We start from the raw sequence: 24,840 nt of genomic DNA on the forward strand, positions 1-24,840 counted from the left end.
AGATGAATAGCAGTCAAAACATTTTATCCCATAACATTTTTACTTTTGGAGTCTAAGTAAATAAATATACTCACTCATGCCTGAAAAGTAATGTTTAATTTGTCATAAACATTTTATTATTGATTTAAAATAGATGGTTTTAATAATTTTAAAATCTGTTAAAATTGATTCCCAAAGATTTTTTTCTACATCGTGAGAATAGCAAAAGATAATAAATATTTCCTTTGTAGTATGAATTTTTTTTTTTTTTTTTGCAATATCAAGATTTGACTGCATGCAGTAAATTAACAATACGAAAACAATGTACTTCATGAAAAAAATGAGTTCAAAAAATAAATTTTTTTTTTACACACAGTAAGTGCATTATTATAACAAGTGACTTAAATTATTCTAAACTCATGCTCTACTTCAATTAAAACAAGTCAAAATAAGAACTCTACACACAACCCTTTATTAGCATCAATAACATTTCCTCCCTAAAGTATTATTTTTTTTTTAACTTAATACATTTGTGCGCAAATTGGAGTTCTAAAAAAAGTTTTATACATAAATTACTTTTATAATAAAAATAGCATGTAAGAATTCTAAAATTATGTATGAAAAAAGTTATTATTTAAAAAATTATGATAAATTAGCAGCAATGGAAGTTAGCATTACAAGCAATTAATACTTTTCTAGATATTTAAAAATTTTATTTTTAAATAAAACTAAGTTTTCACACATTGCAAAATAGGTTACTACCTAAAGAAATTTACTGTATAAAAAAGGATATAATTAGCTGTTCTAAAAATTAGCACTAATACTGGCACAAGATCAATTCTAATACATTGAAAAAAATAATCTGTTGACTTAAAAGAAAAAAAAAAAAAGAAACCCGAGTGTTATTAGCTGCCTTTTGAGTTAACAGTTTACACGTATGTAGTCATTTCGCACACACCAAAATGAGATTAGTTTTAATATTAAAAAGAATTTTTTCAGTTCTAGTTTCAGAAATGCAAATAATCTGAACCTAAACCTTAAAGTGATTAAGGAAAAACAATACCTTTTAAGCTAAAACTTATTACTATAATGCCTGAAGCAATAATTTTAACTTGTTTGAATGACAGTATAGCATGACCATAAAGATTACAGTCAATACGTATAGACAAAAAAAAAAAAAAAAATAGATCATGAGCGCAATATTGACAGGGATGCCATCTTTTCAAATGACATATATATTTTTTTATAAAATAATAAAAAAAACCTATCAAGAAATTTAAAAGTTTAGTTTAAAAATTCCATTTCTCCTTTGAAATTCGATTCTTGATAAATAAATCTTAAAAATAAATTTTGCCGTCATTAAAGCATAATCTTCAAAAATTCAAAATTTTCGAAAATCATAATATGAAGATGTAAATTTAAAATCTTAATGAGTTGGCACCCCTGCAGCCCCATTTCTCTAAAAAAGACAAGATAATAGTATTAACAATTAAATAATTGAATTAATCTACATCGACACCTGGAAATTCTTCACCCACAGAAGCGTCACTCAAAAGTCCCTGCTCTGCACGCCGTTCCCAATAAGTGGCTCTTTCCAATATAGACCTCGAGATATGGCGACCAACTTTTATCTTATTGACTGAGGTAGAACTGGTGTTACTTTCATCTGACGTGTAGCCATGTCCATTGTCCCCTTGGGTGGAGCCTTGAGCTGATTCGGGGCTGCATAAAGTTTCTCTCTCCGCGTCCAGGGAAGACACTGGAATAGTTCTATTCATTGGCTTAGGAAAATTCAGTTTGGCAAGATCGCGGAACTCCCTTGACAAACTTCGAGCTGTCAAACTATGAACCTGTAAGAAAAAGGCAATTTTTACTGGCGAAATGAAAAGAATTATTTACAGCAAATAAGATCTAGACACACTTTGCCATTTCGATTTTTTAAGATAGCTAACCTTACCTAATTATGAATAAATTGAAATATTTTTTTTATCTTATTATGTACTTGCCAACAATTTCAGTTTAATTAATAATTGATTTAGCAAATACATATATTGTGAAAAATGATTATTCAAACAGGAGCACAGAAAAATCTAGAATAGTCCCCTTCGCCTGAAAATAGGTGCCTTTTTAACCTTTTCTGGCAAAGAAAGTTGCCATAGTCGCCTCAGGTCAAAAATAGTTGCAAATAGTCGCCTGTGGCAACCCTTGGAGGCTCACAGATTCTTAGAATTGTTACATTTGGGTGAACAGTTGATTTTGAATTTAATATTAAATCAATATTTTTCACAGCCCCAAACAGATCCCCTAACTGATTAAGCTGATTTTCTTGATTTCACAATAACAAATACGGTTAATAATTTTTCATTTCAAAAACTTTTATTAGTTTTTGTGTTTATTAATTATTTAAAGATGTTTAGAAAAAATTTTAAAATTTTTTTACAAATAAAAATGATCACAAAAAAGCATGCTGAAGCTTTTTCTTGATTTCATATTTTGACAAAGAACATTTGGACGCAACTTAATCTTCGATTTTATCAAAATTATTTGTTGATAACACCCAATTTCTACGGAATGTTGTTTGAGTTCATATAAAACAAGAGAATTTAAAATAATTAATGATCATATAAACAATTTGTATATTTCAAAACTTATTTTGATGAAATTTTTATGCCTTTAACTACAGCTAATCCTATATAAGAGTAAGATAAAATTTTAATTGCTGTTAAATTGATCATAGATATAATTAAAAATAGAAAAAACTTATATGGAAAAAAAAATCAGTTGGGAGAATCACTACCTTCTGGCATGGTCTACTTCTTTTCAGTTTTTCAACTTCTTGTTTACTGGATCCTAAAACTACTTTTTTATGGAAGATTTCCTAAAACAAAAAGTTAAGCAAGTTAAGTAAAAATGCATCACTCAAATGCTCTGATGAGTTCTAACATGATATGGAAGTTAGCCAATCATCATTGAGGATGATATGAAAGTATTTAACTAGTTAAAGTAGCTTACATAATAAAACAAAAAAAGTTTTTCAGTTAGCCGGGCGCAACTGCCGCCAAACGCAAGCCAAGTCACCAAGCCAAGGGAATGACAAAACAGTCAGGGGAATAAAAGTAGAAAACGTTCAAATATAAACAATATTAATGAATGGTGAACAAAATAGTTTTACCCAAAAAGAATGCTTATAATAATTGGTTTTTCCAGAATACAATGACCTTGAGAATTTGCTCCAATGGATCCATTTTCAATTCTGGCTAAATTCCAAATTTTCATAATTTTTTTAAAACAAAAATTAAGATGGAAAAAAGAAAGGAAAACGTGCTTTGTTTTGAATGAATTCAGAAAACAGATCACGTGTCTCAAAACTTACATTCCCCAGATGATTGTAAGACATTTTCTGGAATTCTACATTATTTGGCGATTTTTCACTTGCTCACGGCTAATGGACAAGTACCCAAAAAATATACGAAAAGAGCATGATAGTGTAAGGGTAGGTGAAAATATTGTCATGCCTACACCAAGAGTACACCTCCTGATCAGGAACTGGGGAGAATAACAGCTTAGTCCTCTTGATTAAAGTATATGCCCATTCATGAAGAGGTAAGTAACCTCATAAATCACTCATTATAAATAGCTTAAAAAATAAATAGTGACGCAGAAAAGATCCAGCTAGAAAAATTTTAGTTGAAAATAATAATAACTAAAAACATTTAACAAAAGTTCCTAATTCAAATTAACGTGAGACTAATGCATGATGGACAATTGCACAATGGCTGTATTTGCAGATGGAATTAAAAAATACTATGATAAAAAAGATTCATATTACTTAAATCAATGTTATTGATTCTAGGTGGGCTGGGATTCTTCAAACTCTGTTTATTACAGACTTGTTTAATTTTTAGTATTATTATAAATTTTAAAAAATGTTACTGCTTTCTATAAATTTACAGTTACTTATTACACATTGAAATATTATACAAATTTATTTAATTCTTCAAGATTTTTGGAAATAGTTTTTGCTATGGATTCTAAATTCTCTGATATTTTTTTTCTTAGGGTTTTACTTTGTTCCTATAAGCAGATGCATTACCAGTAGTACTGAATTTCATTTATTCTGTTGACTTTGTAGGTCAATATGGGTCTTCCACTAAGAACCCCCCACTCAAAAAAAAATAAATAAAAATAAATAAATAAACAATTAAATAAAAAAAAACACTATCTCTTCTATGTCCAGTATCCCCCGTGTGCACAATCTATTCTTTTCTCTCTGAATGCTTCACTCTCCTCATAGAGTATCATTCAGAAGGCAGAATATATTAAAGAAAGAACAAATATATTAATGAAAGGACATGCTTTATTCCTCTTGCCTCCTCGAACACACCCCTTCTTGTCTTTCTAAAATGCTCTATTCTTGATGCATGGTCTAAGTCAGAGATGGGCAAACTGTGGCCCGCGGGCAAACTGTAGTCCGCCGGAAGGTTTTATCCGACCAGCGGAAAGAATTTTAACTTGCCGATCTGTGACGAATATAAACAATATACATCCCTTTTCTTGTCTACTTTTGTTCTTTCTTTTTTAACAAAGTATTGATGACCTTTTTACTTTCTCTATTTTTGTTCTACAAAACATAAATTGATGGAAATAGGCAGCTTCAATTGGTAAAATGTTGAAATCAAAAGTTCTTTATAGAATAGCGGTAGATTGGCGTCATCCGAAGCAGTTGTTTCTAAATATGCCGAAGTTAGTGTTTTACAAATCATTACCAAAAGCTAGTTTACCAAATTTATTATTTCATGCCCAGAAAATCAGTGCTATGTTTGCTTCATCTTATATATGTGAACAAGTGTTTGAACTATAAACCTTGGAAAAAATCATTTCAGAAGTAGACTAACAGGCAATCATTTAGCCTTGAGCATTAAAATATGTACATCTCACTTGGAATCTCAATATAAAGAACTTTTAAAAATGAAATCGCAATTTCATTCATCTCATTAAATATTTAAATTAAAACTTGCATATCGTTTTTCTATTTTAGAAGTTTTTACTTGGCCCACCAAACTGTTTTTCCTTGTTTCTTTTGCCCTTGACCAAAAAAGTTTGCCCATCCCTGGTCTAAGTGATAAAAGAACGGCTTTTTGTTTCAAAATACTGTTCCTATCAACATAGTGATTTTGAAAAATTAAGGACTTTTAAAAAACTTGTACCAAAATTCAGTACTTTTAAGAGGCCTCATTTTCCAAAATAAAAATTAAGCAGTTTTTAAGGACTTTTAATAAACACAGGAACCCTGGTTTATATATATAACTAAACTCAGTGGTGCTACAGCCCATAGAGAGCTAAGGTCTACTTTGCCCACCCCAGTTTTTTTGACCTCGAGCTCCAGGCAAGAGCAAATCTTCTGGTCGGGTGGTAAGCGGAACCCCCAGCGCTTAGTTCCCATGCATACTTGGTACTCATTTTCTCAACCCACTAAAGGGATGACAGGCTGAGTCAACCTGCTCTAGTCTGATGATCGAACCAAGGACCTGTGGCACAAGAGAGCTACCACTCAGCCACATACCCAAGTAAAAATTTTTGATGGTTTTCTATTAATGGACCAACATGATCTTGTTGGTAACCATCAATAATTCCATCATGAACCATTATATTTCTTAATTGTAACCAACATATGTAACCATCACCTCAATGTACGAATTCGGACTGATTTATAATGGTCTAACATAAGAATAGTAACTTGTATTGATGGTTTGTTCATGTTGAACCATCAGAAATTTTCATGATAGTGTCTTAGAAAGCAAATGTTGGAACGATCATGAACCACCATCACCCCAATGTAGGAATTCAGAATGATTTATGATGGTCCAACATAAAAAACGCCAAATTGTTTTGATGGTATATTCCTGAGAACCAACAAGAATTCCCATTAAACCATCATGGAAATGTACAGTTGGAACCATCAGAGATTCTTGGTTCATGAAAGTCTAACTTCTCTTGATGGTTAACCATCATATTTTTAAAGAACCATCTTCTATCAGGGAATGAAGGAAGTTTGTTGGCAGATCAATAACCATGAACACATAATGGGAAAAGTTGGATGATGGTTGGTGACCATCAAATGATGTTGGACCATCATAAGTCGCACTGAAACCAACATAAACCATCAAAATTGTTTGATGGAACCATCAAGAATCTTGACTTGGGTAACAAGAATCTATTACAATGGGTAACAATGGGACAAGAATCTATTACAATGGGATTGCGTAACAATGGTCTTCATAGCAAAATGCAGAGAAAAGATGGAAACTTATTTTATGGGTTCTATTTACTTGCGGCTTATGAGCAGTAAATGAAACTTATTGTTTTTCTTAATTTTCTTCGTTTTTTTCTTTTTGTACAGTCAAACCTCGATATCTCGAACTTGAAGGGAGATGAGAAAAAATTCGAGATATCGAAAATTCGAATTATCGAAAATCGCATGTTATCGATGGTAGAATAAAGAAAAATGCTCTTTACATACCTTATGTACTATTCCATATTTATTTTAAAAACACTTTTTACACTTTCATCTAAAAAAAGTTTCAATTGTTGTTTGCTTTAGAGATGTGTAAGAAAGTTTGTCTATAACACTTTCTAAGTGAACTATAGCTTTAAATATCTCCTCTGACATATCTGCCTCTCAGTAAATCTCCTTACAGTGTCCATTGCAGAAAGTGCTTGTTTGTTAGTAACATTGGGAGGTAAATCTTCGCTTTCCTCATCTTCTTCTTCTGATAGTTCACAAGAAGCTTTCGTTTGAGTGATGATCCCACTGACCACACACTGTTACTGCATTATCTACGTTTACAAACTCATGAAAAACCATGTCATCAAGCTTCATGAGTCCGGTCAATCTGTTCCAATCATTTTCGGTGTAGTTTTCAGCAGAATTAATGATATTGATTGTTTGACCACTTTCGTGATCTTTAATGAAGCTAGACTTCTTGAAGCCATTCATTATCGTAGAGAAAGACACACCATTCCATGCCTTGTCAGCCATTCTTAAAAAAAAATTTTTTTTGAATATTTTTTTAATTTTAGAAATTTTTTTTTACACGATTTATGGAAAAAAGTTCAAGTTATCGAGGGATTAGAAAAAAAAAATTCGTGAAATCAAGGTTTTTTGAAACAGTGTATAGGAAATTTGAGGGGAATTTTTTCTTCTTCGAGATATCGAAAAATTCGTGAAATAGAGGTTTGAGTTAGCGAGGTTTGACTGTATTTATTTATTATGATATATATATATATATATATGGTTAATTTTTTCTTTGCCTAGGAGAGCAGTAGGGTTAACCTTTATTAGCATTGGCATTACTAGGATGATCAGTAAATAAAGTGTCCTGTCCTCCTAACACAGCTGGTTGGAAATAAAAGCAACATATTATTTTCCTTCAAACTGCTCATCAAAGAGAAGAGTCACAGTAAGAAGGTTTGAAGATCTGCGTTAAAAAAAAAAGCTGGAAATTACTTCATTCTCCCGATTGGCCTCCCTCGGTGTGTCGATTGAAGTGTCTTTAATTTCTCGCTCAAGTCTCCTGATACGATTCTCCAATGTAAACACTTTTCCAGACCTTACATAGACCTGCAAAGAACGATTGCCTCTTCAGCGAATATTTATACCAGAATTTTCTACATAAAAATCTGTAATTAAGGATGGAATAGTACTAAATTGAAATTTTGCTATACTAGATAAGGACATTTGAGGTTGCTGAAAAACCATTCAGAGTTAGATAAAGAATCATCATTTTTTTTAAAAAACTGTTTGCTTTCTCAAATGTCTGTAGAGTTTCTACATACTGCCTTAAAGAAACATGTAACAAAGATTATTTGTTTCTATTGTTTAAAGTTCTTAATTTATGAACATAAAATCAATAAAACTCAAAAACTTTTAATAATTTTGATAAAACAACTAGTTTTTTCTATTGCAGAGCAAAAATTGTGGAAATCTTGCATTTTTTGTCATTTAGAAAGACAACTGACACGGCAAAGAAAAAATACTTTTTAAAAGATAGAAAATTAAATGCTTTTCACATACCCCGAATAAAAAATGCACCTTTAAGGGTTTTTAAAAAACTGAAATCAAAAATAAGAACCTTTAAACACTTTTTAAAAACATTATGCACCCGGAAAAATAAAGCAGGCAATACAAGCAATAAAATTAGTTAGTATTATCACCAAAGGCAACTTTTAGCAGCTGTTAGAGTGATTTAAAAAACTCGCTCTTTTATTTTGTCTCAATCTACATTTCTTACTACCCAAATTTAACTCTACATCTACATTTTTTCATTGCAGAAAAAAAGATAAAGGAACTAAAGTTGCTCTATTGCTCCAAATTTCGTAATTTTTTAAAAGGCAATTTTCCAATGAAGCTGCTGGACAGCCGAAAAACTTATGGATTGGCCGTAATTTTTAGAACGTAATTTACATTTAACAAACATAACCTTACATTTAACAAATATAATAATTTAACCTCATATTTAACATTTAAACAAATTATAAAGTGTCTTTAGTTTACTTTTACGAGACATTTTGTAAAAGTTCTTCCTTTGCATTTAAATACTCATGATAAGTTAAGCTTTCTTAAAAGTTTTTACACATGCTATATATTGCTATATATTTTTTAAAAAAAATCATTATCATAACAATAAATATTTCTTAGATCAGAAAATTTGAATCCTGGTACATAAACTTTGAACCATTTGGCCAAAAAAGTTTTTATTTTTATAACGACAAGTACTAAACTTTCGTTCTTCACCTCAGAAGATGCCGGAAGTGTTGCTCATTTAACATTAACCTGTGAGCCTAAGTCACTGAGGCGAGCAACATTACCCACGCCACAGACACCCGTTCATAATGTGGGTCACAATTACAAATCACAGAACACACAGAGAGGGAAACGTTCATGCCCTGAGCGGAATTTGAACCTGCAGCCACTGGCTTCAAAATGAGACACGCTGACCGGCATTTGCCCAGAAGTTGCTCCTCCGCCGGAGGTATTAAAACAAAAATAAAGAGATACCACTCACTTTTTCTTCAAATGAATTGAGAGCTTCATCAGAAAGGCAGTTATCGGGAGAGACACGTCTCATGGAGCTCTGCAGTTTAAACAGTCTGTCAGAAGGTGGGATTTCCTTGTTAATGTAATAGTCTCTCTCATACAATTCACTGTTGATGGACTTGGGGCCACAGTTCACTTTATGAAGAGGGGATTCATCAGATGGTACAGTGTGTTCAAAATCTTGAAATGATCGAAATCCAGTCTTGTGTGTAGATCGCTTAGAAATATTTTCAGCACTGTACGGGTTGTTTTTTAAAGGAACTGCATTCAACCATTTCTTGTGCTCTCTTTCTGCAATAGTACCTACAGAAATGAGGACTCAAAATTATTTATTTGAAGAATTAACTCCAATTATAAAAAATGGACTATATCCAATTATGAGTCATGGTGACTCAGGGTATAGAGCACTCGCCCAGTGGCGTAGTTATGGGGAGGGTTTGGGGGACAAAAACCCCTCCAAAATTAAATAGTACTTGAATAATGAACTATTGCATGGTCAAAAGGTTTTCATTTTTTGTGATATACAGTGGTGGCCAAAAGTGTGGAAATTTTTTGAAAGTTTCATGTTTTTCAACTTTGTGTGTTTGTAGAATATATTAATTCTCACTTAAATACAAAAGTTTAGATATCAAACTGAAGGTAATTTAATGTAGAATTTAACAATAAATAAAAGTTATGCAACTAACAGTAAGATCTATCTTAGATTTGCATTTTTTTAAAGTGATACTTACACAATCAATACTTAGTAGGATAACCCTTATATTTTAAGACAGCTTCACAGCGTCTTTTCATCGAGTGAACGAGTGCTTGGAGTTAATCTTTTGTAATCACATGGTGCCAAGAATCAATTATAGCTTTAATAAGTTGTCTTTTATTGGATGGACATTTTTTTCGTACAAGAATTTTCAAATGTTGTCACAAATTTTCAATTGGATTGAGATCAGGGCTGTTTCCTTGCCATGGTAATATATCTATACCTTTATTTTGAAACCATGCTTTGCATACTTTTGCTGTGTGGCAGGGAGCTCAATCCTGCTGAAAAATAAATGGTGCGTTGTTGAGGAAGAGATCCCTGAATGAGGGTATCAATTTTGGTTTCAGGACAGTTTCAATGTATTTTTTGGCATTCAGGATGCTATCAATCACTTGAATTCGGCCCACACCATATCCAGACTTACATGCCCAAATCATGACATTTGTTGGGTTTTTTGTAGTTGCTTCAATGCAATCAGGATGAAGTGCTTCACCTATCACGCACCGATCACAGTGCTAATGTGAAATATGCTCAGTGGTAGTTGGATCATGGGCTAGAGCCCCCTTGCCGTCAGGCTAACCATGGGAGGTTCCTGTAGTCTTCCTCTCCATGCAGCGGAAATGCGGGTTAGTTCCATCAAAACAGCCCTCCACGAAGGCAAATTTCTGCCAATACTTGATCCAGGAGTTGCCTTGTTTTCTGAATTGGGTTAAAAATTACAAGGCTATGGAGTGGAACATTAACAGTCGTAAACTCAAAATTGGGTCAGCTGTTCAACGACGGTTACAAAAAAATAAAATATATTCAATTATATAAAATAGAAGAATCTCAATAGTGTTTAATTATATTTTCAATATACCAATAAAGCATAAATGCCAATGTTTAATCAACTTTTGAACAATAAATATCTTTTAATGTATTCTTAATTCCTAAAAATTATATAATTCTTTTTTCAGTAAATATGAAGTGCCATGATCAAAAATGTTTACAATTTACAATATTTGGTAATTATTACATTTACAATCTTGGAAGCACATAAATTAAAACATGCATTTATACAAATCAAACCATATAAAGTTAGTCATCTGATTTCCCCGTTTCATTATGATCTAGTTTCGAATAAAAATTTTTGTGGTTTTATACTAACTAGAAGATAAAAAGAAGCTTACCAGGTCGTGGAGGAGTTTTCTCATGTAATTCTTCTTCTAATTTCATCTGACATGAAAAATATAAACACAAAATTATTAAGTCGACAGAAATTAAATTGAGAATATCTAGAAAATGCAGCTATCCAAATATCTTTTGATAAGAGGATATTGGATACTGGACAACAAAACTTATATATTTAATAATTGTGTGACTTACACTTAAAAGTGACTATTTATTTGTACACAAAAGGTAACACATAAGTAATTTACTCCAAGTTTAGTTTATGGTCAAGTTATTTATTAACTAAAACTTTTTATTTTTTTGCATATATTTAAATCAATTTAATCATTATACTGCAGGTAAATAATATCTTATTATTCAATTATAAACAATTTCAACCATACACACATCTATGGTTTGCTTATATTGATTACATACTCTTAAAAAGGATTGAAAGAAAATGCAATAGATATTATAAAATAAAGACTCAAATTTGAATTTAAAAGTTTTATAGGAAGATACAAATATCAACTCAAACTTGTACAACTCGTTGACAAATTTTTTTAAGAAATTGATTAAAAAGGAATAAAAAAATAAAGAATATGAACAGCTTTAAGGTATAAAACTGAATGACAAAATACACTGGTTATCATAAATTAAGGAAAAATCACAAAAATAGCGATAACTCTTTCAAAAGTAAGCCAAACCGTGCAAAATTTGCATATGTTGTCCACTAAGAGTAGCTGAGTAAATTTGCAATATGCAAATTAGTGGCGCTGCACTCGGCTTACGTCATCTGCCTGGAGCATAAAAGTCCAAGTTTGAGAGAAAGCACACAAATTTTACTGTGATTGCGACATTGAAAATCTGAGATAGCCAATTCGTAATAATGACCTCTAGGCATCATTTGCCTGAAGAACTACGATGGAGAGCCATCGGGAGACTANACATGTGCTAATTTCTATACTACTATTAATGTCTGATAATTTCTTTTTATGTTGTTTAATACCTTACTATGTGTTGTATATTGTGGGTAAGTTTCATAAAATTCCATGTGTAATTTCTTGAGTTATCGCGATTTTTGTGAATTTTCCTTAATTTATGATAACCAGTGTATGTTAACCTTATAATACCGAATCATGGACTGTGACATTCTGTTTTATATTCATTTTAAGACAATTTTATGCCAATTTGCATCAAAGTTATGATAATCATTTTTTAAGAAAAAAAATTCAAGTTTTCCATGTAAAAAATGTTATGTCTAACAATGAAACTGCATTTATGTCAAGTATAATTTATTGCTTAATAGACATCTATAGTGTAAATATAACCAGAAGAATATACATTGTATAATTTATTTTGAGTATTGTTAATTCAGGGTACGTAGCCATATCTTTCAACAAAAAATAAGCACCATTTAAGCACTCAACAAACATTTTTCAGCACTATATACGTTAACAAAATGCAAAATAATTTTCAAAGACTTTACATGATCATGATAAAATAACTAGTTTCCGACACAGACCTTTTTTCTCATACACTTTATACACTCCCAAATGGAAGCAAGGAAATAACGCAAACAATAATATATTTACAACAATATTTGTAAAACACATTACAAAATCTATTAATAAAAGCTCACATTCAAATTATGTTTAGATTCTTCCTCTTCAATTTTCATAGGATTTTGTCCTTTATATTCCATCCCATATACATGCTCTTTCGACCTTTTTACGTCTACTTCTTCAGCAATATCTGCTTCAAAGGTAACATTTTCAATATTCTCCCCTGGAAAGAAGTGTTTCATATAAAATTTAAATGCAAGTTCAAACAGTTAACAAAGATCAGCACCAGTAAAATCGTTTTACACCTTTTCAATAAAATAGTAGAAAAAAATGAGCTACATGTGTTTTAGAAAAAGAAAGAAAATCAGACCAACACTTTCAAAATTAAAATTTTTAGAAAAAAAAAAAGAATACTGAGAACAAAAATTTGAATTATTATGAATAGTTCACCTTATAATGTATTATTTAAATGTAATTAAAGTTCAAACATAATAGGAAAAAAAAAGTATATTTATAAACTTTCATAATTTCACAAATTAAGCGTATCAAAGAGGGATTATCTGAATCCAATATTTAAACATTACTTGTAAATTTCTGTAGAATAGAAAAGTAAGTTTTTTTTTACTTTCACAAAAGAAAAATCTTTGTCCAAGATATCTGTAAAGTTCAGCGACAATGTCACCGCGATTCTGCCAAAGGGGTATTTAGCTATACACACTTTATAATGTTAGTATTAATTAAGTTTTATTAAATATATATTTCTTGTTAACAACATAAATTTAGATATAGTTAAGACAATATATTGTACATATTTTATATTAATAGTATGATGGAATGATAAAAAGGTAAAAATTGACATAGGTTACAATAGTAAAATAAGTTTAAAAATTAATGGTTTAATAATGTCAGAGTTTGTAGTAGGCATGAAATTTTTACTTTTCCTGATAAAAAATAATTTTGTTATTTCCCATTATTTTTCAGTTTTTTTTTTTTTGCTGATTTTTTTTTGTGTGTTTTCAAAACTATCCATTTTCCATGAATACTAATACAGTTTTTAAAATAATTGGTTTGAATAATTGAAAGCCTCGGATCGTCGATCTAATAACATTTTATTTTAATTAATAATTCATTTAAAAAATTACTTTTGAACACATATGCTAAGATGTATATTCATTGTGTTTTCGTTTTGAAATTATTCAAATCTCATTTTAAAATATTTGATTAAAGAAATCATGAACTCAATTGCAAATTTTAAATAAATATTGATAAGAAAGATTATTTACTAATTAATACTGGTTATTTTTTAATGCAACAGTATCATTAAAATCTCCTAATTGTTGATCTCAAACTGTTATGAGTTGCTCAGTGCTGCATTGATAGAATTTTCATGGAAAAATAAATTGTTAAAAATTTTTTTTTCCCTCCAGAAAACTACTCTGGAATTAAAAATAGTATACATCTTTTTCGCAATAAAATTTGCCCTTATTGTACTTAATTAGAGTAATTTAAAATTTTTTTTTTTAGTTTGTTGTTTGCCGTTTTAAAAGTAGTCGGATTTGCATACGCTGGAATTGATTTTAAGCCTTCTTAGAACATGTTATTCAGATAAATTCATTTTTATAGATTTTTTTTGGCAGGAAAGCTAAATCTAAACATTAAAAAATTATACATTCATATTTATTTAAAAAAAAAGGGGGGTATTAAAAAGGTATTTAAACTCAAAAGTGGAAAATTTTTATGAGAAAATGGAATATTTTTTCAGTTGGTTCTATTTAAAGTAAAAATATTTACATAAATAATAAAAAAAGTAACTTTTAAAAAGATTTTCAAAAAAACCCCCATTTATTTTAAACCAACCCTGCCTAGTATTGAACTACTTTAAGAAGTAAACCACAGAACACTATAAATTTATACTAACTATTTAAATAGCAGGAGCCAAGAGGCTGAAAGACTGATTCTTCTCTTGAAAGTAAAGATACAGGACTAGATTGGAATGATTGAGAATATGACTTAGACATAGCATTATCTTCAAACTTTAGTTTTTCTTCGTCTGTTACTTCCAGAGATTCAGAGTCACTGGAAAAGTCTATAGTTCCAAGTGAATTTGTTTCAGATAGTTCAGATGACACTGACTCATTCGGTTCTCTAGAAATAAGGAAAATATTTAAACCAAATACTCTTGCAGTCAGGTTTTAATACCATAACTACAGATCACAAAAAGATTAATAAACTAAACATATATGAGTTTAACTTTCTATGAGATTTCATAGCCAAATCTTTCAACAAAAAACTTTTAAGTACTTTTTAAGCACTCAAAAAATATTTTTAAACACTATATACATTAATAAAACGTAAAATAATTTTCAAAGATTTGACATGATTATGATAAAACAACTAGTTTCTGACTATGAAAATTGATAAAATGATTATATTGATAAAAAGATTGAGAGATTTTTCGGCTCTATTTCAGAGGGTGGAAAATAATGCCTGAAATTTAGAATATCTTGCAAAACGCAGCAGAGTTGCACATGAGAGTGCAATAATCTCACCGAACCCAGCTCAGTAGAGGCACACACGGACTTGTAAATATTTCATCAAACATGTAAAATGATTCGCGTTTTCCCACGCCAAGGACTGACGGTACACCAAAATAGACTGTGGTTGAATGAGTAGTGAAAATGCTGAATAGAACAATATGAAAACCACACTTTTGCATAATGCATAGCATAAATCGACACGTTAAAGAAAAAAATCACATTTTCCATAGGGGAATATTAAGCACTTTTTAAAAGCACATTTACAGGCTTTTAAAAACCGAAAATAAGCACCTTTAAGTATTTTTTAAAAATGCTACGCACCATGTTAACAAGAAAAATTTTGGTAGGGCTCCACTCAATTTGCAAAACAAAATTCCCTGACTTTTCCAGGTATGCCAGGTAAATTTCAATGAAAATTTAGACCATATTTTCACCAGAAAACTTTGATTCTTGTATTTGTTACGTGAAATATTAGATTTTCTGGGTATAAAAATATTATTAAATGACGATGGGAACATTTCAGTTTGACTAAAATGTAAAATTTCTGCAACAAACAATTATAATAGATGTAAGAATTCTTTAACTCAAATCTCAATAACTGATTTCTGTTACAGACAATTTAAAGACTGGTTACTTCCCAGGTATGATATAGGAACATTCCAGGTTTTTGTAAAAACCTTTATTTAACATGACTTTCCTTGACTTTTTGGAGTTAAAATAAAACTCCCTGACAGTTCCTGTTATTCTCCCTGACCACTGGGAACCCTGCTTGAAACTAAATCAGTAAGAAGAATAAAAAACAGCTATTAACAAGAACATTTTTGAAATTAAATCAGGTTGCGTAGCCAAATCTTTTAACAAAAAATAAGCACCTTTTAAGTACTTTTTAAGCACTATATACATTAACAAAATGCAAAATAATTTTCAAAGACTTCACACGATCATAATAAAATAACTAGTTTCTGACAAAGAACTCCTTCTTTGATTATATTAGCAATTATAAAATGATCAAAAGACTTTTCGGTTCGATATCGGAGGTTGGAAAATGAGAATATCTTGCAAAATGCAGCAGAGTTGCACATGAGAGTGCAAAAAACTCATCGAACCCAGCTCAGTAGACGCACATGCGGACTCGCAAGTATTCATCAAACATGTAAAATGATTTGCGCTTTCATACGCTATGGACAGATGGTACACCGAAACGGATTGTGATTGAATGAATTGTAAAAACGTTGAATAGGGCAATGCAAAAAGCACGCTCTTGCATAAATACAAGGTGAAAATCGACATGGAAAAGAAAAAAACCTCCTTTTCGGGAATGGAAAATTAAGCACTTTTTAAAAGCATTGAATGAAAAAAGCACCTTTAAGGGCTTTTAAAAACCAAAATAAGCACCTTTAAACACTTTTTTAAAAACGTTATGCACCATGTAAATAAATAAGAAACAACAAAGTAGCTTAACTTACACATCAGTGGATTCAGACGGATAAGGTATGAACATTGTGGGAGGTTCATCGCAGTACGTTAAAAGCTGGTACTTGAAATTGCTGTAGAGGGGTAAGCGCTTCTTCTTTCTGAACAGCCAGTTCTCTTCCCAGGAGGTCGTTGAAACAAAATGGCAAGGGCTATCTCCGTTATCTAAATTCTCCTCGATCAAGTCGCACCCGAATTCCGGAAACGGAATAGGGGCTTCCGATGGGTGGTCTAAGTTAATAAAGGAGTCCAGATCAGAATGTTTGGTTTCACCAACTTCATCAATATTTTGCTGGCTACTGGAATATTTGCTGATGCTGCTTAGTTTGTCATCTTCTGAGTCCGTAAACTCTTGCGTTATCTCTTCAATTTCCTCTATTTGCTGAGTGAAGTATTAAGGCACATTATAATTTAGTTTAAAAAGGCGAAAAGAATAGATGCTTGTAAAAAATTTAATGCTCAGTAAATATTATTAAAATCCAATTAATTACAATCTAATTATTTTGATCTTAACTCATGACTCAGGCAGGGTTGACATGATTTAAATGGCAATTTAAATCATGACTCATTTGAAAAATATCATTCATTTAGATCACCTAATTTAAAAAAAAAAATTAAAGTAAAATATAGCAAATCAAATACAGTGTAATTTTGTATTTATTTACATACTTGCCAACATTGGAGAAATAAAATAACAGAGATTTTACTAGCGACATGTTTTGGGCTATAAGTAAAGTTTTTATACATCATGCAAGTCAAAATTTAAAATAATAAAATCCCTTAGATTCAGCGAAGTAAAAATATGCATATAAATCTTAATTAAAAGATTTTTTTAAACTATTACATATTTATAATTACTTAAACTATAAACACTCAATATACTGTAGTACTGGCAATATCACCATCTGTTGAGGAAAAAGAGAAGTATTTTTGCCATTAGCGGATATTTTATTGGCAATTTTTTTAAAAATTTCTTCAACAAGTACAGAGAAATATGAAAATATGCAGGTAAACAGGAGATAGTATAAAAATACAGTTTTTGCTGCTAAAAAAAAAAAAAAAAAAAAAAAAAAAAAAAAAAACAGGAGACTTGGCAGGTATGTATTTATACAGTAGAAAACTAATAATTCAGAATGCTTAGGACTATCGCTATCACATGTTGTCCGAATTTCTGGATTGTTAAAAAGTTATTCGATACAGCTTAACTTTAATATTAAATAAAAAATAGCTGTATGTTAGCTGTTTTAGAATTCCAATTAAAAATTTGTATTTTCACTTCACCATTTTTACTTATTTATTTTCCTCCTGGTTCCTACTTATTTGTTCTTGTATTTTAAGTGTGAAATTTCGGTATGTGGTTTAGATAGAACACATGTATTTTGGAGTTCAGCCTTTTTTTAAAATACTTAATAAAATAGAAATAAGAATACCTTTTAATAAATTTAGTAATTTTATAACAAATTTTGTCAGAATTAGGTGGCAAAAAAAAAAGAGTTGAAACTAGTTACAAGAGTCAATAATTTGCTTGCAGAAAGTTTTAGTTATAATTTTTTTAAATTGAGATTTTGCGTCTACTTTTACCTAAGTCTGCAACTCCTTTTAGTTTGATTGACAACAGCTACTCAGAGAACCACTGATTCTTTCTGGCACACAGAGAAAATAAATAATTTATTCCTTCCCTACCCCCTTTAAGACAAGATACTTATGATTAAGACGAGGGTGATTGTGAGTCCAACTCAAAAATCCAGAAAATTTCTCAAGTCAAATTATTAATGAGGCACTTCAAAAACTTAATGTCTTCATAAATTTAATTCATTGATAATTTAAATGAATAATTATTAGGGATGTAACAAATATTCGGCCTAGTCGAATACTGAAGTTATTCGGCTGAATATGAATATTATTAGATATTTGGCTGAATAAATTCATAATAATAAAGAAAGATATTTTTTTAAATGTGCTTTTAAATATATTTAATCATGAATATTGCAGAGTTACATTTCACTGCATTAATTATTAGAAAATCTAACATTTACTCAATTTAAGTTGTATAATACATAAGTGTATTTAATAATGTTACATAAATAAAAACGTTTTCTTGTTGCAAATTTATCATCATATATATTTAAACAAGCATTGGAATCTTTTACATTAAAATACAAATATATATAGTTTGTTAAATAGAAGTGTGAATACTATCTGAATCGGCAATTAAAATTTTATGTCTCACTGGGTAGTAAGTAGAAGTGAAGAATATTTATATTTTAATGTAAATAACTTAACATCCTGAATTAAAGAAAATTAATCTGTTAAATGATTTTAAAAAATTGACATATAAGTTTTTAGTTTTCTGGGTTTTAATAATTTTTCTGGCCAAAAAAATAATTAAAAAATACATTTAACAGTAGTAATGAGTTCTTATTTTAAATAAAATATATAAATTACAAGTATAATTAGTTAAAATATGCTATTATTAATTATTTAGATTTGTGAAAGCCTTATTGTTGGCATCAAGATATTTAAAATATTACAAAAAATACATCAAGTTGTTAAATTTTTTTTAAAATATAGAAAGTTTAAAAAAGCAAATTTTTTAATATTTATTTCATTTTTAATTTAAAATTTGAAAATTATTTAATTACAAAATTAAAATTTCAAAAGTGAAACTTTTTAAAAAGTTCTTAATTTTCTGGGTTTTAATAATTTTTCTGACTAAAAAGAAAGTTAAGAATACATTTAACAGTAGTAATGAGTTCTTATTTTAAATAAAATAGCATATAAATTACAAGTATAACTATAACTAAAATATGCTATTATTAATTATTTAAATTTATAAAAGCCATATTGCCTTGTTATTGGCATCAAGATATTTAAATTATTACAAAAAATAAATCAAGTTAAAATTTTTTTAAATATACAAAGATTAAAAAAGCAATATTGTTAATATTTATTTCATTTTTAATTTAAAATTTGAAAATTACTTAATTACAAAATTACAATCAAAAGAGAAATTTTTAAAAAGTAAGTATTCGGCCTAAAATTTGGTCGAATATTCGGTATTCGGCCCCATCACTAATAATTATGTATTGGTTTACTTTTATCCCTAATCAGGTTTATTATTCTACTAGAAAAAAATATTTACAAATTAGAGAGATGCCAAGTATAAATTTTAGTTCTAATATTTTTAAATAAAATATACAAGATTTTTATACATTAATGTGATTTCTTGAAACTTCTGGACCTTGTATTTCTGGGAAATTTCCCTAATGCAGTTAGCGAAAAATCCATATTTTTTACACAGCGGATTCATCTCTGATACAAATATGTAATATTTTTTTGCCATTGTGGATATTTTACATTGAGACTTCAAAGATTTAAATTTCATGAAATATAGCATCAGTAATATTAAAATACAATGGATTGGAGTTGATGATTGACAAAAACAATTTTTAATTTTAAAGAGTGCAAGGTTGAGTCAATCAAAATAAATAAATAAATAATAGTAATTATCTATCAGTTATTAAAAACATGTGCCATTTGACAAATGTTTTTATGTAACTGATAGATAATTATTATTTAATAATTAGTTAATTATAGATTATCTAGATTAATTATTATAGATAGTTATCTAGATTAATTATTATAGATAATGACTATTACTCACCACGCATTTCACAGGCAAATCAAACGGAGTGGAATTCAACATATTGTCAAATGACTTTTCATTATCCAAATGGAAATCACTAGCATAATTTTCAATTTCTGAAAAAAGTTTGAAATATTAGATTGGTTTGTATATCAGCTAAAAAGTTACAGATTATACAAGGGAAAAAATACAGTCAATACTTGATATAATTACCCCTGTGGTTCAAAGAATTAAGGACATTATAACTTATGATCATTATAACATGAATACTCAAAACTATGCAATATGAACTTATAAATACTGAACTTTGGCACTATCGGTTCACAATGTACATCGGGTAATTTTCCAGTTATTTATCGTTTTTCAGACATTTCAACAGTTTTTCAAATTTTGATATTTTTTTTATACAATGTGATTTTCACACGCTAACTTCAAGTTCGAGTTATGACTTTTCATATGCTCAGTTTGCAAAGACTCAGGTATAAGCCCTAACTGCTTTTAAAGTGTTTATTTGGCAGTTATTCATAAATTTTCACATGATTTTTAATATGATGTTATTACAACACAAACATTTTGAATTTGAATTATCACTTCCGGAAGCACTTGAAATAAATAAATAAAAAAAAAATTGTGACCTCCTTTAAAAGATCCAGATTCTTTGTGACTTTTGTGACCCTTTTTTTAAATCAGTGAGAAAAATGAATTCATGCCAAACATGAAACTATGATGTCGTAGATCGATATATGGACACAGCTAAGTAAAAATATATGGACACAGCTAAGGGAAAAATAGGAAAATGTTGATGTGCAGATTACTGTTAAGAAAAGAAAAAGATCCTATGCAAGTAGGACTAAACTCAGTGGCACGACAACCCATAGAGGGCCAAGGCCTATTGTGCCCATCTCAGTTTTCTTGACCTTAGGTTCTGGGATGCAGGAGCAGATGTTCTGGTCAGGTGGTCAGCCGAACGCGGAACCCCCAGTGTTTAGTTCCCAAGTATGCTTGGTACTCATTAATCGACCCACTGAAGGGATGAAAGGCTGAGTCAACTTTGCCCGGCCCGAGGATCGAACCAGGGACCTGTGGCATGACAGCGCTACCGCTCAGCCACCGGGCGTCATGCAAGTAGTATACAACTATAAATTAATCAGTTACATACTTTAATTATTTTAAGATTGATTAAATTTCCTAAACAAAGTTGAAAATTGTACAGAGATGAGAATTGTCAGATAAGGTAAGGAGTTATAAATAACGACTTAAATAGTAAAACCTTGTTTTGATTCCGTGTAAGCACAGCTTTTGAATTTAGATTGGCTCTCCTCAACAACCTAGAAGTAAAAACACTTAGATTAAATAAAATTTTGAAAATCTACACACCAAAACAAATAATTTACATCAGAATATAATTTCAGGAACTAAGATGAAATCTGAATGATTTGTGAGATAGACCTTAAATAGGCTTAATAATTAGTGAAAAAAATATTTTAAGCTATAAAATTGAGCAAAAAAAAAAAAAAAAAAAAAAAAAAAAAAAAAAAAAAAAAAAAAAAAANAAAAAAAAAAAAAAAAAAGCCATCAAAATAAACAAAATTTTTTTTTTGGACAAATTATTCAGATTTTTGACCCACGACAGAATGAAAAAAGCAGGGCGTATAATCAGACTTTTCAATAAAAAATAAGCACCTTTTAAGAATCCCTTTCCAAAAAAAAAAAAAAAATCATAGTTAGGATTTGTGGAATTATAAAAATAACTTTTCCTATCGTTTAAAGTTTTTAATTTGTAAACATAAAATCAATAAAATTCAAAAATGTTTTAAAAAACTTTACATTATCACGATTAAATAACTAGTTTTTCAAATATTGAAGAGGAAAGTGTGAAAAATCATGCATTTTTTGTAATTTAGAACGATAATTGACATGGCAAAGAAAATATCTCTTTTTAAAAGATAGAAAATTAAGCACTTTTTACAAACCCTGAATAAAAAAAAGCACCTTTAATGGCTTTTAAAAAATGTTACGTGTCCTGCTATTTTCTTTGGAAATGTTCCAAAAAGAGGGAATTGATGCTGAACTACTTAAATTTTTTGAATGAATTTGTTTAATGCCAGTTTATATAAGCATTTGCAATTTTTACCTTGTTTATTACAGCAGCAGCAATGAGACTTTCATAAGAGGACATCACATGTGTAAAGCTGAGAGACTGCATCTGTTGACTCATAGAATCTTCTTCTTCAGGTGTGGACTACAAATAAAGTCATATTTCTAAATAAATATACAGTCTATTGCAAGTCGCAACTTAACTATACACAAGCAAATATTTTTGATGGTTTTCAATTGATGGTCCAACATAATATTGATCAATAATTTCATCATGACCATTATATTTTTTGATAACAGCCAGCATAAATAACTATCACCTCAATGTGGGAATTCGGACTGAATTATGATGGTCCAACATAAGAGCAACTTGTTTTGATGGTTTGTTCATGTTGAACTATTAGAAATTTCCACCATAGTTTCTTAGAAATCGGAACGATCATGAATCACCATCATCCCAATGTAGGAATTTGGACTGATTTATAATGTTTCAAAATAATAATAATAATAAAAACAATTGATTTGATAGTATGTTAGTGAGAACCAACAATTCCCGTTAAAACAATCATGGAAATGTATAGTTGGAACCACCATAGACTGTCATGGATTGTTGGTCCATGAGAATCAAACTTCTCTTGATGGCTAACCATCATAGTATTAAAGCAGCATTTTCCATCATGGAATGATAGAAGTTTGTTGGCATAACAAAAATCATGAATAGATAATGTTAAATGTTGGATGATAGTTACTATCAATTGATGTCGGATTATCATGAATCTCACTGAAACCAACATTAAGCATCAAAATTTTTTGATAGGACCATCAAGAATTTTGATTTGGGTAATCAACTATCAAAGAAAATATAATTTAATGATTAAAAACCAACATGAAACTTAGTAGTAATAAGCGTAAATCAGATATAAACCTAGATTCATAAACATGCATGAGGGACACACTACTCACAAACATTTGTCTAGAAATCACAACTCAAATGTAATTTTTGTCAACGAAAAGCGTGTATTTCTTAACATAAATTAAAATATTCCACAAAATATTATATTTTAATAAAATGGATAAATGGAAATAAAATATTATATTTTAAAAACATTTTATACTTTAATAAAATGTGACTGTGAGTGGGAATTTTGATACATATGCAGATATTCGGAACACTTTGAAATTGGGGTGGTAAATTCCATTTTAAAAAATGAGATTTTTCTGCAACCTAAACCAATAACTATCCATGATTTAAAAAAAAGAAAGAAAAAAAAGTAAAAATCATGAAAAATTTCGTTCAATACCGAAATCCATGACTTTCCAGGTGCGCGGTTACCCTGCTAATATCTAACACGAGTTGTGTTCAGTTATGATGATACCAGGGCTCTAAAAACCACCCATCGTCGGCGGTCAAAAATTCCCCGTGGACAACGAATTTCTCGAATCCGACGCTCGCGAGGATGGCCATTTTCCCGTCTTGACCTTTGCCATTTAAATTATTTCATAATTTTTTTTTTTTTTTCATAAAAGAAATACTTGGTTACTATTAGTAATCTAGTATTTCTTTTATTATTGTATAATGTAAACCTAGTAACTATATATTCATTGTGCAATTTATATAAATGTTTGTAATAAATAAGAGAAAATTATTTTTTTATTTATTTAGAAGCTACGGGTTAGTTTCAAAAGAGGACGGGTACATTGTTGGACAATCCGTCCTTGGGGACGAGTAAAATTTCTGAGTTTTTTCGAGCCCTGGATGATACAGTAGGGAACCGATTATCCGGAACGATTGGGACCATCGCTATTCCGGATAACTGATTTTTCCGGTTTTCTGAATCGCTACAAAAAGCAGTTTTTTTTATGGTTGAACCCAACTAAAAAAAAATTTTTTTTTTTGGAAATAATCTTAAAAAGAAGAAAAAACGATTAAGTAATACACTAATGATTATTTCCAAAATGATGGTAAGGTGAACATCTTTCAAAAAAGAAAGAAAAATCCTAAAATCTTATGAGGAAAAAAACATTTTTTAAAAAAAATGTCGGGAAAATGTATCGAATTTCGTTCCGGTTTTCCGATTTCCGGATAACGGGTTCTATACTGTACCATCAAAAAAGTATGATGGAGCTTGATGAGACCTTATGATGGTGACAAACATATTCATGCAGGTACATCAAAGGAAACCGCCAAAAATTTTCTTCTTGGGAAAGGATGTTGTTTAGAATCAAGTACTTTAAAACTACTCCATTTTTCTTCAAGTTGTTCCTGGAACCAAAAATAACCTTTAAAACCTGCCCAAAAATAACAATGAAACTTAAAACTTACCTCCAGACAAGGAATATCTTGACACTCATCGACAAGAGCAGCAATAACACTTTTAAGTGCAGCATGAGCTGTAGTAGGAGTGATGCCATTCTCATTTGGTAAATCTGAAAAATTCAAATAACTCACAAAAAAATTGTAGAAGTTTCTTAAGTTATTGGTATGTGCATTAGGCACAAGATGAAACTTGAGTGTTATATCAAACGGAAGATGTTACCAAATT

General features: G+C 29.8%; 1 protein-coding gene across 5 annotated transcripts in view; it reads right to left on the minus strand.

Annotated features, from left to right (window-relative positions):
* Positions 1-133: 133 nt before the first annotated feature.
* LOC107449944 (uro-adherence factor A) overlaps positions 134-24,840 on the minus strand; it is a 43,906-nt gene continuing 19,199 nt past the window's right edge. For all 5 annotated transcript variants that reach the window (XM_043050450.2, XM_043050451.2, XM_043050454.2 and 2 more), the window contains 12 exons: positions 24,621-24,724; positions 22,335-22,442; positions 21,471-21,528; positions 20,219-20,316; positions 16,548-16,936; positions 14,463-14,689; positions 12,622-12,767; positions 11,000-11,045; positions 9,045-9,379; positions 7,487-7,600; positions 2,777-2,857; positions 134-1,829 (listed from right to left, as the gene is read on the minus strand). In XM_043050450.2, coding sequence (XP_042906384.1) covers positions 1,482-1,829; positions 2,777-2,857; positions 7,487-7,600; positions 9,045-9,379; positions 11,000-11,045; positions 12,622-12,767; positions 14,463-14,689; positions 16,548-16,936; positions 20,219-20,316; positions 21,471-21,528; positions 22,335-22,442; positions 24,621-24,724 — 2,054 coding nt within the window. In that variant the 3' untranslated portion in view covers positions 134-1,481. The remainder of the gene's footprint in view (positions 1,830-2,776; positions 2,858-7,486; positions 7,601-9,044; positions 9,380-10,999; positions 11,046-12,621; positions 12,768-14,462; positions 14,690-16,547; positions 16,937-20,218; positions 20,317-21,470; positions 21,529-22,334; positions 22,443-24,620; positions 24,725-24,840) is intronic.

The sequence above is a fragment of the Parasteatoda tepidariorum genome, chromosome 1 (genome assembly GCF_043381705.1).
Source record: "Parasteatoda tepidariorum isolate YZ-2023 chromosome 1, CAS_Ptep_4.0, whole genome shotgun sequence".
NCBI classification, from domain to species: Eukaryota; Metazoa; Arthropoda; class Arachnida; order Araneae; family Theridiidae; genus Parasteatoda; species Parasteatoda tepidariorum.